Consider the following 15,930-nt stretch of genomic DNA (forward strand, 5'->3'; position numbering starts at 1 on the left):
CCTCCACCATGTCACAAGTCCTCCTCATTGTTCTTTACTCCCACACCCATTCCCTGACACATTTTCCTGGCTCTGCACTTGCTTAAAAACCGAAATGTTAACTGTTTTTCTCTCTCCACAGATGCTGCCAGACCTGCTACGTATTTCTAGCATTTTCTGTTTTTATTTCAGGTTTTCAGCATTTTTCTTTCATTAAAGTGTTTGGCTTGCAATTATCAGGTTTATCTTTCTCTCTTTTTCAACAAGGTCTTAACATTTGCAAACCTCCAGTCCTTAGGCACCACCCTTGTATTGAAGGAGGATTGGAAGATTGTGGTCAGCTCATCTGCGATTACTATCCTTACTCAGCATCCCATCCAGACTGGGCAACATCCACTTTAAGTATACCAACCTTTCTAGCACCACCCCTATTTTTTTTCTCATCCAGCATGCCAGCAACCTCCTCGTTTACCATAGGTTCTGCAAAGATCTTTTCTTTGGTGAGCAATGATGCAAAGTTACTCAGTAGCTCAGCCATGCTTTCTGCCTGAAGCTCTGGCTTCAGTTACCCTCCCTTTCCTCCTGGTACAAATGAGCCTAGACTCTATCCAAGCCATCTCCTCTTTAAAGGCTGCCCACTACTCCATTATCTTTCTGCCTTTGACTCAAATTTATCCGGGCCAGGTCCCTCCTCAGCTTGTTGAAATTAACCTCCTCCGGTTCAGTAACGACAGACATCACACAAAGTACTCTGGTCAGCAGTAGTTAACAATTCAGATCAGGCAGCTGTTTGGGAGAAGAACAAATCTGTCATAGCTAATGCAATGGTGGCATTAAATGTTTACTGATTCATCATTCCAGGGAACCATCATTTACATTTGCAGATATCTTATGTTATTGTTAGAGGTGGCTCCATTGTCCCAACATATGCAGCAATTTAGGACGACATTCCATACAATTCACAAAACATGGCACTAAATCCCGGGTCACAATTCAAAGGATAGTCCACTCCAAATTGGGGTAGTGATTTTGACAAACATCTATTTCTGACTTCTTTGAAAAGAGGAGAGGGTCACTGACTGGCTGGTGCTCTTTGTAATTGACTGGTCAATGGGCAGTGATACCATTTCACAGATTGATAGCAGTGCTCAGCAAAATCATTGTGAAGTCAGCAGCAGAAACTTTGTATCCAATGGCCATACAGCGTTGTGTGTTTTAAAAGCATGAACTTAGTCAAGAACAGTCAACCTAATGTCAGCTTACAGTAAGTGGTCTTTGTTTTACGGTCATGTTTAGACCTAAAATTACTCTTGTTTCACTGTCGTTGCATTGCGACCTCTGTTAAACTGCATATTGCTCATTTAACCATCTTATGGATATAAAAACACTATCGGTTCAAACCCTGTGCCTCAAATTGGTATGGGTGTTTTAGTCCACCATCTGTCGAAGAGAAATCATGTTGCAGCACATGATATATACCAATAGCTGATGTATTGTTTATTGAGTTATTGAGAAGGGTACAATTCAGATCATAGAGCACATGAGGTCTGCTTAAAGGAGTGGCCAGTGATGCTGAGTCAGAGATAATACCTAGCATAAAAAAAAAACTGTGAAAGAGACACTGCAGCAGTTTGGCTCTGATTTCAAGAGGAAAATAATTCTGAACTTATTTTTGTTTTATTGATGCTGGTTCAGCACTATCAGGTGTGATACATTCCAACATTTTGTTTATGCCAGAGGGACTGTAAGTTCCCTTACAACGATGGAAGGATTGTTTTCAACACCTTGTGGGTTTCATGTGTATTTCTATGGTGGTCTTATGGGTTTTCTGAGATTATTTTTGGACTGTAAGTGACAGAGTGGGATCAGCATCATATATCTAGTGTTTTTGTACTGTTTCATCCTCAGCCAGAAGTGCCGAGTGGATGATCCATCTTGGCCTCCTCCTGAGGTCCCTAGCATCACAGATGCCAGCGTTCAGCCAATTCGATTCACTCCACATGATACCATGAAAAGGCTAAATGCACTAGATACAGCAAAGGCTACGGACCCTGACACCATCCCAACAGTGCCACCAAAGACTTGTGCTCCAGAGCTAGCTGTGCCCCTAGCTAAGTTGTTCCAGTACAGCTACAACACTAGCATCTACCCGACAATATGGAAAATTGCCCAGGTATGACTTATTCACAAAAAAGATGGACAAACACAATCAGAGCAAAGCTTACATCTCGTAAAATGAATTTTAAAAAGGCAATTACCACCCCAAGGTCCCCAATTTGTTCCACTATTCCCATGACCACATTTTTACTATTTACGTTTATAAAAGACTTTTGGGCTCTCTTTTATGTGAGTCACAAATCTATTCTCATATATAGTACATTTTTCCAGTTCTTCCCCGTACTTTTTATATTCAGCTTATTTCTCTAGGAAATTGTGAACACGACTTTCATTATAAGCCCCATATTTCTGTTGCATTTTAATCTTTATATCCTTAGTCATCTAGGGATCTGCAAATTTGTATGCCCTTCCCTGATGCCTCATGGGAATACATATGGTCTGTATTCAAGCTAGCTTCTCTTTGAAAGTCTCCCATTGTTAATTTCCCATTTTACCTGACCAGATGCCTTTTCAACTCACTGAAAGTAGTTCTCCTTCAACTATGTATTCCCATGTTTGATTTTTTTCTGGTCCTTTTCCAAAACCATGTTAAATCTAATGATATTGTGTTTGCCGTTCCCAACTGCTTTTTCACTAAAACATAAACTACTAGTTCCATTTAATTCCCCAGAACTATATCTAGTACTGTTTCCTTTCTCATAAAAATATAACTATAAAAATAGTTAACCAGCTTATATTTCACCCCTCTCCTAATATTACTCAGTTCTGTTGAAGGGTCATGAGGACTCGAAACGTCAACTCTTTTCTTCTCCGCCGATGCTGCCAGACCTGTTGAGTTTTTCCAGGTAATTCTGTTTTTGTTCTGTTTCCTTTCTCGTTGGATAAGAAACATATTGATCAAGAGCATTCTCTTGCACATTTAAGAAATTCCTCCCTGCCTTTACTCTTTACACTGTTATGATCCCGGTCTATAATAGGATAATTGGAAGTTCGCCATTATCCCTATTCTATAGTTCTTGTATCTTTCTGAAATCTGCCTACACATTTGTTCTTCTATCTCCTTCCCACTATTTGGTGGCCCATTAGTGTACACCCAGCAGCATAAAGAGCAACCCCCTCTATTGTTCCTTAATTCCAAAAAAATAGATTCTATTTGAAACTTCAACAACGTTGTCATTACCAACTAATGTAATAATGCCTTTGATCATACTGCCACTCCTTCTTTCTTTTCTCCTCTTTTATCTTTTCTGAGCATATTTTAGCCAGAAATATTAAGTGCCCATTCTATAGAGTAGATATTGAGAAAATGTTTCTGTTGGTGGAAGCATCAAGAACCAGAGGACACCAATTTAAGGTGATTGGCAAAAGAAGCAAAAGTAACAGGAGAAAAAACTTTTTTATGCAGCAAGTGTTTGGGTTCTGGAATGCACAGCCTGGTAATGTGGTGGAGGTGGAGACAATCAAGGCCTTCAAAAGAAAATTAATTATCTGAAGTATGGCGTCCTTCTGTGCTGCAACCATTCTAAGATTCATTCCTCCCTTTGTTGGAGCCAAGTCTCTGTCATTGCCTGTCATTGTCTCTGTCATTAGGTCAGTCCCATATATGACTTGTGGCTGTAGCTTGCCAAATCTTTTCCTCCTATTCTCCCTGCATTTATGCACATGCACTCCAAACCCATTTTAGTCTGCCTCACATTTCCTTACTGTTTGATCCCTCCTAGCTCTGAACGATTCTTTATTCTAACAGTGCCTGTTTTGCTCCCAGCTCTCTGTGCACCCTATTCCCACTAAACTGCTGGCCGCCCAATTTTCCTTCCTGGTCTCCATGTTACCCCATATTATTAGCAATTCTCCATCTTCCGGTACCATCCATCTCTGCTTTAAATCTGCCATCATCACGCATCTCCTCAAAAACCAAACCTTGACCCCACCAACCTTGCAAACTTACAGCCCATCTCCAACCTCCTTTTACTCTCCAAAGTCCTTCAGCGCTGTCACCTCCAAAATCTGTTACCATCTTTCCCAGGCTGTCATGTTTGAATCCCTCCAATCAGGTTAACACCCCTGCTACAGTACCAAAACTGTTCTTATTGAAGTTGGTGATGACATCCTACCTGACTGTGACAAAAGTATCATCGGGGAGGAGCTAGGAGTTGGTAACAGCTCAACCCAGCCCAAACTCCTAGACAGACACAGGCTCCTGGCATCACCTAAGCCTAGAGGAAGCTGCCATTTCCACTTTTATTTTGAGTATTATTAATTTTGATCTGGTTCACCACACCATCCTCCTTCATCACCTCTCCGTTTGCATCCAGTTGGGTGGGACTGTACTCAGCTGTTTCAATCATTTCTATCTAATCGACTAACAAGGATCACATGCAATAGCTTCTCTTCCTGGTCTTGCACCGTTACCTTTACTGTCCCATCCCCCCCGCCCCATTTCTCAGCTACATGCTGTCTTTGAAGACATCCAAATACACAGCATCAGTTTTCACAAGTATGCTGATGACATCTAGCTCTACCTCACAATCACTTCCCTGACATTTCTATTGTTGCTAAATCATCAGACTGCTCATCTGACATCCAGTACTGGATGAGCAGAAAATTCCTCCAATTAAAGATTGGGACGAAGGAAACCATTGTAATAGGTCCTCATTATAAACTCTGCTCCCTAGCTACCAACTCCTTCGCTCTCCCTGGAAAGCATGTGATGCTAAGGCAGACTGTGTGCAACTTTGGTGTTATAGTTGACCCTGAGGTGAGCTTCTGACCACATACTTGTGGCATTCGTAGGACTGCTGATTTCCACCTCTGTAACATCAGCTGAATCTGGTTTTTTTATAATTCATTTTTACAGGTTTTGGATGTCGCTGGCTAGGCCAGCATTTATTGCTCATCCTTAATTGCCCTTGAGAAGGTGGTGGTGAGCTGCCTTCTTGAATCACTGAAGTCCCTGTAGTATAGGTACACCCACAGTGCTGTTAGGGAGGGAGTTCCTGGATTTTGACCCAGCGAAAGTGAAGAAATCGCGATATATTTTCAAGTCAGGGTGGTGAGTGGCTTGGAGGGGAACTTCCAGGCGGTGGGATTCCCATGTATCTCCTGTCCTTGTCCTTCTAGATGGTAGCAGTTGTGGGTTTGGAAGGTACTGCCTAAGGGGCCTTGGTGAGCTCCTGAAGTGCATCTTGTAGATGGTACACACTGCTGCCACTGTTCGTCCGTGGTGGAGGGAGTGAATGTTTGTGGATGGTCCTGGATGGTGTCAAACTTCTTGAGTGTTGCTGAAATCCTCATCGTGGCTGTGTTACCTCTAGACTTAACTATTCCAGTGCGCTTCTGGCTGGTCTCCAACATTTTACTCTCCATAAACTTGAGGTCATCCGAATTTCTGCTGCCTGTGACCATACCGGTGCTGAGCCCTGTACATCCATCATCCCTATGCTCACTGACTCACACTGGCTCCTGATCAAACAATACCTCAATTTTAAAATTCACATCGTTGTTTTCAAGTCCTCCCATGGCCTTACCCCTCTCTGCCTCTGCAATCTCTTGCAGTACCATAACTCTCTGAAATATCTGCACTCAGCTAATTCACAGAATTGTTATGGTGCAGAAGGAGGCAATTCAGCCCATCATGTCTGCACTGGCTCTCTGAGCATTTTAACTTAGTGCCAATTTTCTGCTTTTTTCCCATAACCCTGCACATTGTTTCTATTTAGATAATCATCCAATGCCCTCTTGAATGCCTCAACTGAACCTGCCTTCACCGCACTTCCAGGCAATGCATTCCAAACCCTAACTACTCGCTGTGTGAAAAAGTTTTTTCTCACCTCGCATTCTGGACTTATGACATCCTCGATTTTAATTGCTTCACTATTTGTGGCCTTGCCATCAGCTGCCAAAGCCCTCAACTCTGGAATTTCCCCCCTAAATCTCTCCAACTCTCAACTCTCTTTCTTCCCTTAAGACGCTCCTTAAGACCTACCTCTTTGACCGTTTGATCATCTGCCCTAATATCACCTTGTATGACTTGATGTCAAATTTTGCTTTATAACGCTCTTGTGAAGAAGCTTGGGCATCTCTTTTTGTTAAAGATGCTATATAAATACAAGTTTTTGTTGTTGTTGATCCTCTCTAATGTTTCATTCTCATGCCCAGACCACTGTCAAATTAATTTAAACCCTCACCCATAGAACTAGTTAACCTCCTTGCAAAAATATTTGTCCCAGTCCTGTTGAGGTGCAAAACGTCCATTTTGTATATGTCTCTGCTGCCCAAAACAGAGGAAGAGTGTGTCTCTGTAATGCTGGGAGGAAGAAAGGTGCCTCAGTAAAGAAAAAGGTGGCTTTGAAGGTAGTTTTTTTTTTAGGGCAATGCTATCTGGTTATTTGCTGAACGTGAAAAAAGCTCAAATGTTACAGTTCTGTTCATTTTCTTTCAAGATGAAGATTCATTCATTGTAGAGTGAATAATGTTTCTGTAAAAGGTTTATTTGGAAGACTGCTACATTATGGTTTTGAAAAAACGTAGTGAGTAAAGTCAGACTAAGCAGCCTGTACCTGAGAATTATATGGAGTGTAGTCAGTGTATGTTCCAAAATTAGAAAACTAGACATCAGGATCAAGGGTTGCAATGGCACAGCAGTTATTCATACAATTCAGTTCTTTTATTACATTTTTAACAGATCGATGATAACAGAACATAAAGGCACATTATCCCATGTGGAAGCTTGTGTCATTATCACAGCCTCATCATTTTCAGTTACATCTTAATCTAGTTACCACCTTTTCCAAATCAGTTCAAGTGCACAACTATCATTGGTTGGTTGATCATCAATGTAGAAAATTGACCTAAAATTAATAGGTAAGACTGTTGGAAAGTGGATAAGACAGCTCTGAAGTGAAAAATGTGTTTATCAGTCAACCCTTCATTTGATTCACCATCTTTAGTGTCTTACCACATCAGGAGCTTTCTGGATCTGAGTGGCCAGCTGCAGGGATTTGTTAGCTGAGGAAAGTTGCTCACGTAAGGTCTCTGCCTCTCTTTGAACCACCTCTGCCCTCTGAGGGAAAGGGAAGAAAAACAAAACATATTCATTCAACAGCTAACAAATTATATAGGCCCATTAATCAATTTCTGCATCAGTGACTATAACAGATTTTCCTTAACAGTCAACCTAATAAATGTAAAAAGAAAATTCTGAAAGTGATGGATATTCATTTTAAACAGTACAAGGAGGAAATAGTTGAGTGATTATGACAGTAATTTAACGCCAGGAGCAAGGAATCCCTGCTGATATTAATGTTGCAGCTCAGTGAGTTTTTGAGACAGAACAAAAACAAGTGCAATGAGATTCTTTTATTCAATTTCTTTTCCACAGATGAGACCAAAAGGGACTTTCTTTTGACATGGGGGAGGGAGGGAGAGAACAGGAGGCAAGCGGTTGGTGGCAACTGGAGATGAGGAGGGATGGGGAGGAGGATGAGTGAAAAAGGTGGGAGGGGTGTAGCAGGTGAGTCAGTTGGGGCACAGAAAGCAAAAGGGGTGGAAAGGTGGGAGGGGAGGATCTAAGAAGGATAATGGTAGGAAAAGGGAGGGAGTGGGAAGGTGCAAGGGGAGCAGGTGGAGGGATAAAAGGGAGAGGATGGAGGGATGGAGGCGAGGGCCAAGTGATGAGGGGAGAGGGCAAGGGGATGAGAGGTTAGGATGGAAGGGAAGGGAGAGAAGAATGGTACAAGGGGAAGGGAGGAAGGTGGATGAGGGGAGGTGGATGGAGGGCAGAGGGGTCACGGGGAGAGGTTGTGGGGAGGGGTCACGGAGAAGGGGCACGTGGGGAAGAGGCAGAAAGGTGGGGGGTGCAAGTGGAACAGCTACGAGGGTGAGGTATAAGGGGATGGGATGGGATGGGAGAGTGAGATGGGGGGGTGGATGGGAGAGTGAGGTGGGGGGGGCTGCTGGGAGAGTGAGGTGGGGGGGGTGGGATGGGAGAGTGAGGTGCAGGGGGGACGGGAGAGTAAGGTATGAGGGTACGGGATGGAAGAATGAGGTGCAGGGGGATGGGATGGGAGAGTGATTTGTGAGGGGATGGGATGGGAGAGTGAGGTGCAAGGGGATTCTGAAGGGGACGAGGTGATAGTCAGCTGCACAAATCAAATCATTAGCCAATAAATTAAAAATCTGTTACCTGATTGGCTCTTTCCAGATCTGTCATGATCATTTCAATTTCATCCGCTCTGTAACAGATTGAAGAAGAACCCAAGTTAACTGAAATCCTGAACACAGTACTGATATGCCGATGCAATAAAAAATCCACACCCAGATAGATGTTTTAGGTGTGAAAATATCCTTATTGTAATAGTCAAAAGAGAAATTGCATCTAGATTTTTTGTGTGCCAGATATAAATAAGCTTTAGTATCTCTGTCCATTTCATTCAGCTGTTCTTAAATGCCTAAATTACAGTTGCAACTGCACAGATGGTTTCAGACATTGCAACACTTAACAGGTTATGTTTGCAAAAGTCTATTTTTCATTATATTGATAAAGAAAACTTTTGAGGTCAACAATAGTGCAGTTCCAGCAGCAGCTTATATTAATTATGTACTGTAAGCTAGAAGTTAACTTTAGAGACTGGAAAGTATATTACACAATGAACTAAACATAACATTACACAAAGGAGTTAACAAAAAAGTGCCTTACACAGGAGACCTCAATGCAGGAAAAACATTGCTTATGTATAACTTTTTCTGGTTGTGATTGTTTAATTTGACCAGCAGCAGCCAGTTAGGTAACAATGGTCAAATCAAGAATCATGTTTAGCTCTGTACACCTTAACCTGAGCCTCGATCAAACTGAGAATTAAAATAGAGGCCAGATGACTGTTAACATTTGGGGTTATCTTAAGATTGATGTCCATTCAAATAGTTTGGCAAATAATTTCAGCACTTTGACTAAATGCCAGGTTTTGAGATGCAAGGCTACAACATTTGTTAAGTAGTCATAAAAACATAACTTCAGTCCATAACAAGTTGCAATGGCAATGAAACAGGCCACACGTTGTGGCTATTCATAGTACACAAACAAAAGACTTTAAATAACATCAAATCGTCTCTTTTCCTTGGCACTGCTCAAATCATACTTCATGTAGATATTTAATGGCATAAAATTTAAGTATCAGGACTTGGATTATGATTGATAGTTATTACCTTTATAATTCTCAACTTTCCAACATAACTAAACAGATTAGTCAGGTGATTAACAGATATAGAATCTTTAACCTCTTCATATATTGAGCCTCAACTGAATTCCTTTCAACCAACATTTCAACAAATACAATTCACATGGCCAATCAACAGAACATAATCAGCCAGTCCCTCACTCATATAACGAGGCAGCAATATTAGAGTTCGTGCAAAAAGATACGATCAAAAAATTTGGCTTCTTTACTAGATATTAAATTGCATCTTTGTTAAATGTTTTGTGAATAATCCCAAAACTGGTCCAATGCCACAAATGAGGCTTTGGCTTTTTTTTACTTTCTATACGGTTGTTGAAAGCTCCGAAAATTTATTACGAGTTGGTAGTTTTTCTTATTCTTTCACAGGACGTGGCATTGCTGACTGGACCAGCATTTACATTGCCTATCCCTAATTATCCTTGAGAAGGTGAGCTGCCTTCTTGAACCATGGGCGGGATTTTTAGTTCGGCGGGTGTGCGCAATCGGCGGGCCCGGGAGTAGCCGGGGAACTGACCCCCGACCACGATTTCATGCTGGCTGGCCGATTAACAGTCAGCCAGCGTGAAAGGCGCGCTGAAATGCTCAGCGCTGCCGGGGTGGGGGTGGGGGTGGGAGGAGAGCGGGCACTGACATAAGTGCGGACGCGGGGGAGCACAGGATGAAATCTCCCTGAAGGCAGAGAGTTTTCATGCGCGCCTGCTGACCAAAATACCACGCGAGCGCAGGATGATGTCAGGACGCTCGCCCAACATCATCACGCTCTATTTTATGCTCGAGCGGGTTGGGCGCGTGCCTACACGCCGAGCTAAAAATTCTGCTCCATGTGGTGTAGGTACACCCACAGTGCTGTCTTGTACACTTCCACATCATCATGTAACAAATATTTCTTAATGTCCTGCACTTGCTGCTTTCTTATTTCAAGGTTCTATAATTAGATGCTTTTTCCCATTTAGTAACTGTGACAACGTTGTTTTCCTAAATTGGACTGTAATCCACAAACACGACTCTTTTTATTATTCTAGTTGAGGGATGAATTAAAGCCAGCATTACTGCATATGTATGGAAATATTGTTTTATTGCATGAAAACTGCAGCATACAACCTAAATTGTACAGGCTTTGTATGATATTAGAAGCATATGCTCTCCCTCAAGAAAATACAATAGGCCTTATTTAAGAAAGTGATGGGTCAGCTAGGTGAACAGAAATAACCCTCCCTGCTACCTCCAAAGGAACAGGAAAGGTTAAGTTGGCACTGGACAACCAAGCCAGTTTGTAATTCAATACATAACAGTTATGTGTAAAATGTGTACTCTCTTCTACTAACACTGCAGGAGCATATAGTTGAGGATTATTTTAAAGTGATACATAGAAGAAATATGTCAGATATCTTTGATGTTCTTTTACAAGTGGTATTCAAATTCACCAATATATTTCACAATCACCCCAAATCCCAAAAGTGAAGCAACCCCAAAGGGATGGTTGGTTTTTGAGTTTCTTAAAAGCAATGAAAGAGACCTTTCATGATAGTAAACATAATCCATTTAGATCTGGAAATATTTCTTATAGGTAAAGAAAACTTTGCTGCTATTATATTTGCTTTTCATGGAGAACCGAAGTCGCCTTGGCTATAGCAGGGACTCTTCAACAATATAAGTCAATATTCAACCTCAATGATTTTATTTTAACAAACAGGATATTCAGCAACATATCTGATTATTATTCTTCATTTTTATCTCATTTAAATCACCAAGAACTGTTCCTTCCTCACCATACAAACTACATGAAACCACGCACAACCAGCATCCTTGCAGTCAGACACAGATCTGGCAAATAATTTATCAACTAGAAACCACTTCTATTAAATTGATAATAAAAAGCCTTTACTATAAATTGCTAATAGTATCTACACATTACAAATAAATCTGTACATTACAAATAAATCTGCATCTAATACACTGATATTACAAAAAACAATTTCTATTAAAAAATGAAGATTCATTAGACATAAAACTTTTTCTGTAGAAAATCAACTGGAGATGCTCATGTCTAAGTACCACAACAAAAACATGTTATAGCATCCGACCTCACACCTTCTTCTCCCTCCCAGAAACATGATAAGGTCACCCTTGTCCTCACTTTATCACCCCATCAGCCTCCGCATTCAAAGGATCATCCTCCGCCATTTCCGCCTACTCCAGCATGATGCCACCGCCAAACACATCTTCCCTTCACTCCCCCTGGCGGCATTCCTCAGGGATCGTTCGCTCCGGGACACCCTGGTCCACTCCTCCATCACCCCCTACACCTCAATCCCCTCCCACGGCACCTTCCCATGCAACCGCAGAAGGTGCAACACCTGCCCCTTTACTTCCCCTCTCTTTACTGTCCAAGGGCCCAAACACTCCTTTCAATTGAAGCAGCATTTCACTTGCACTTCCCTCAATTTAGTCTACTGCATTCGCTGCTCCCAATGCGGTTTCCTCTACATTGGAGAGACCGAACGCAGACTGGGTGACCGCTTTGCAGAACACCTTCGGTCTGTCCGCAAGCCTGACCTCCCTGTCACTTGCCATTTCAACACTCTACCCTGCTCTCATGCCCACATGTCCATCCTTGGCTTGCTGCATTGTTCCAGTGAAGCTCAACGCAATCTGGAGGAACAGCACCTCATCTTCTGACTAGGCACTTTACAGCCTTCCGAACTGAACATTGAGTTCAACAATTTTAGATCATGAACTCTCTCCTCCATCCCTACCCCCTTTCCGAATCCCCCCCCTTTTTTCCCAATAATTTATATAGATTTTTCTTTTCCCACCTACTTCCATTATTTTTAAATGTATTTCCATCCATTGTTTTATCTCTACTTTTTAGCCTTTTTTGATTCCTTCACCCCACCCCAACTAGGGCTATCTGTACCTTGCTTGTCTTGCTTTCTACCCTTAATTAGCACATTCCTCAGATAATATCACCACCTTCAACACCTCTTTGTCCTTTTGTCTGTGACATCTTTTGGTTATCTCCACCTATCACTGGCCGTCTATCCAGCTCTACTCCCCCCCCCACCCCACCAAACTAGCTTATATTTCACCTCTATTCTATTTTTACTTAGTTCTGTTGAAGGGTCATTCGGACTCGAAATGTTAACTGTGCTCCTCTCCACAGATGCTGCTAGACCTGCTGAGTTTTTCCAGGTATTTTTGTTTATGTTATAGCATGGAGTTTGACTTTATACATTAAAAAAACAAAAATAAAACAAACACTTTAAGCAAGAAGTCCCTTCACTGTGAATACAAAAATTAATGTCCATTCGTCATCACTGAATCGGTATCCTGGAAATCCCTACATAACACCATTGCAGAAGAGCCACCAACACAATGATTCACAGAGAAGGCCGGTCATCAAGGCAACTAAACACAGCAATACCCACATCCAAAGAACAAATAAATAAAACTTGGTGTTCCTTCTCAAAATGCTGGAAGATAAACAAGAATTTCTTCAAGCTCATAAATAAACTAAAACTTCAATTAAATATGGAAACTAACACCAGGACGTGCATGATCACTGAGATGTTTCCCGCATTCCAGCTCACATGTAACCTCAATCCTAAACCCGTGTTAGCATTTGATGTTATCACTTTGCTATCTGCCAACCCCATAGCTATACATTCTAAAATCTGAACATGAGAGAACACACTGGGTTCAATTAAGCTATGTCCCAGGAATGGTTTAATATTTTGAGTTCTATTATGCTTTTACATCAGTCAGGTATTAATAATTAGGTAGTTCTTGCAGAGGTGCCCTACAACATGCACAATATTACAATAAAACATCAAATCAATTTAAAAGGAGGACCTAAGTAAAACTCAGTCTCAGCACGTGGCAAGGCAAAACCACAAATGTGCAAGTCATTGGCAACATGGTTATTTTAATGCCAGTACAGTATAGAATTTGGCTACACAATTTAGCAATGCACTGTGCTCTTGTTCTATGGAAAAACACTATGGGGGAGCAAATCTAAATCAAATATTGATGGGGCCACAGCTAATTGTGTGCAGTTGGTTTACTGCAAACTCTTTAAAAATGTTGCACCGTAATTATAACAGCAATGTAAGGGAGATGGGGCTGAAGGAAGTGTTGAGTGACAAAATCTACAAGTGGGATTGTGGATATGGACAGCTGTACACACCAGATATTCCTTTCTCTCTGGGCAGTAGCAACATGGTAGAATCTGGAATTTTCTCATCTATAGCTGCCATGAACACTTTAATCACAGAAAATGGTTTATCCTCAAGGACTACAGACATTTTGGAAGGATTTGTGTTTAAAGACACTGCGCCTTATAGGGCTAATCCCAGGACATTTATTGCTATCCCTGAAAAAGACGTCCTTTTACAAGAAAAGGTAATTAAGCAGTTGTAAAGAAGCTGGAAATCTCTTGATCCTGGTGGGCTGTGTACCATGGTCACATGGTAGCTTATGGCTCTAAAAACAAAAATCATGCCTGTAAAACTGTAGGGGGTGGTGGGTGTGCGTGTGTGTGTATGTGTAAGTAAGACAGAGAGAGAGAGAGAGAGAAAGATAACTCAGGGTATTTTGAAAGAGTAATTAGTATACTTTCATATTTCATACTAATTTAATAAGCTTTGCCTTTGCATTCAACAAGACTGGTTTTATAATAAGCTAACAATTTTGTTATTTATTGAAGAAACCTGGTCATTCAGTGGTCAATCTGCGATTAATAGGGAAAGCACATATTTGGCTGTACAACTAGCTGGAAACATTATTTAAATATATGTTGTGAGCAGTGGAACTAGAGACAGACAGCGCACTCCTCCCATCCCGGTTATAACATAACACATCCCAGCAAAAGCTCAGTGTAGTAGACTTGGGAAGCAGAGTGAGCAGCTGCCGCAGCCCTCTTTATGCCATAAGAAAATAGGGAATATAGGGCTATGAAAGGGGAAGCAGAATAAGCAAGGAAGATCAGTGTGGGAAATTCAGCAAAGTTGAGGGAGAAATAAACCATGGAAGAGCGGGGGTATGCAGAGGGAGCCAGAGCAAAGGCAAACCTTTAGAGCAGCACCTGAGATGGAGTGCCAGAATGAGGGAGTGAAAGGACCTTTAGGCAGGAACCTAACCTAGTTGACACCATTATAATATAATCTTTTTTTAAAATCAATAACTCAAATACTGCCAACTTTTTGTAATTCCAGGCAAATTAAATTGATCACTGGAGGTTATGACAGTGGAAGGGCAGGAGGGGCAACACTAAATTTCATAGCTCTGAAAATGGGCAAGCGGGTGATGATTGGTGATTAACCCATGCTCAGTGACTGCAATGCAAGCAGCAAGTGAAGTTCCTATGCTTCATGTTTTACACAGCTGCAGTGCCAAACACGCTGTTGATTGGCTGGACATGTGAGTGGCTAGGATCATTAAAACATGCACTTCTTAAAGGGCAAACACACTATTAGAACAGGTTTTGGAAGTCCACTGTGTGCCGAATCGGAAAGTCAGAGGAATGGCACAACATGGGGGTGCCGGGACAATGCACTGGTGGAGGAGACACAAAGGAGATGTCCAGTAAATACAGGGGACCAGCAGGGCCTCCAGAGAAACAATCAGAAGGCAGTGGAAGCTGACAGCTGTGGAGGCCATTGTCAGCAGTCGAACCCCAAGGACCTGGATGCATAGCCGCAAGCCACAAAAAGTTCATCTTCAAATGCCATAACCCACCATCAGCAACACCAACCCCTCACATTTCTCAAAGATCTTTCTTGTATTCATTCATGGAATGCGGGTGTCACTGGCTAGGCCAAAATTTATTGCCCGCCCCTAATTGGCCTTAAGAAGGTGGTGGTAAGCTGTCTTCTTGAACCGCTGCAGTCCATGTGATATAGATACACCCACACTGCTGTCAGGCCGGGAGTTCCAGGATTTTGATCCAGTGACAGTGAAGGAATATTTTTTGTTTTTCTTTTATTCATTCATGGGATGTGGGCTTCACTGGCTGGGCCAGCATTTGTTGATGGTGAGTGGCTTGGAGCAGAACTTGCAGGTGGTGGCATTCCCATGCGTTTGATGCCCTTGCCCTTCTGGTGGCAGAGGTCCCAGGTTTGGAAGGTTCTGTCAAATTAGTACGGATAAGTTGTTGCAGTGCATCTTGTATAATGCTGCCAATGTGTGTCGCTGGTGGAGGAAGTGAATGTTTAAGGCGGTGGATGGGGTGCTAATCATGTGGACTGCTTTGTCCAGAACAGTGTCGAGCTTCTTGAGTGTTGTTGGAGCCACACTCATCCAGGCAAGTAGAGACTATTCCACTATACCCCGACACGTGCCTTATATGATGGCTTTGACTTACCTAAGAATTCCCAGCCTCTGACCTGCTCTTAGGAACATAAGACTCAGGAGCAGGAGTGGGCCATTTAGCCCTTTGAGCCTACTCTGCCATTCAATAAGATCATGGCTGATCTAGTTGTGGTCTCAGCTCCACTTTCCTGTCTGTCCACCCATCAACCCTGTCTCCCTCATCAATGATCCAGCCTCCACTGCTTTCTGGGGAGAGAATCCCACATACTGACGACTCTTTGAGAAAAAA

The 15,930-nt window shown here is 42.1% G+C and overlaps 1 protein-coding gene across 7 annotated transcripts in view; it reads right to left on the reverse strand.

Annotated features, from left to right (window-relative positions):
* Window positions 1–15,930, reverse strand: part of LOC144684663 (protein CASP-like) — a 651,698-nt gene that overhangs the window by 228,668 nt on the left and 407,100 nt on the right. For all 7 annotated transcript variants that reach the window (XM_078548749.1, XM_078548745.1, XM_078548743.1 and 4 more), the window contains exons 9-10: window positions 8,282–8,330; window positions 7,055–7,159 (exon numbers count right to left, since the gene is read on the reverse strand). In XM_078548749.1, coding sequence (XP_078404875.1) covers window positions 7,055–7,159; window positions 8,282–8,330 — 154 coding nt within the window. The remainder of the gene's footprint in view (window positions 1–7,054; window positions 7,160–8,281; window positions 8,331–15,930) is intronic.

The sequence above is a fragment of the Cetorhinus maximus genome, chromosome 9 (genome assembly GCF_964194155.1).
Source record: "Cetorhinus maximus chromosome 9, sCetMax3.hap1.1, whole genome shotgun sequence".
Classification (NCBI taxonomy): Eukaryota; Metazoa; Chordata; class Chondrichthyes; order Lamniformes; family Cetorhinidae; genus Cetorhinus; species Cetorhinus maximus.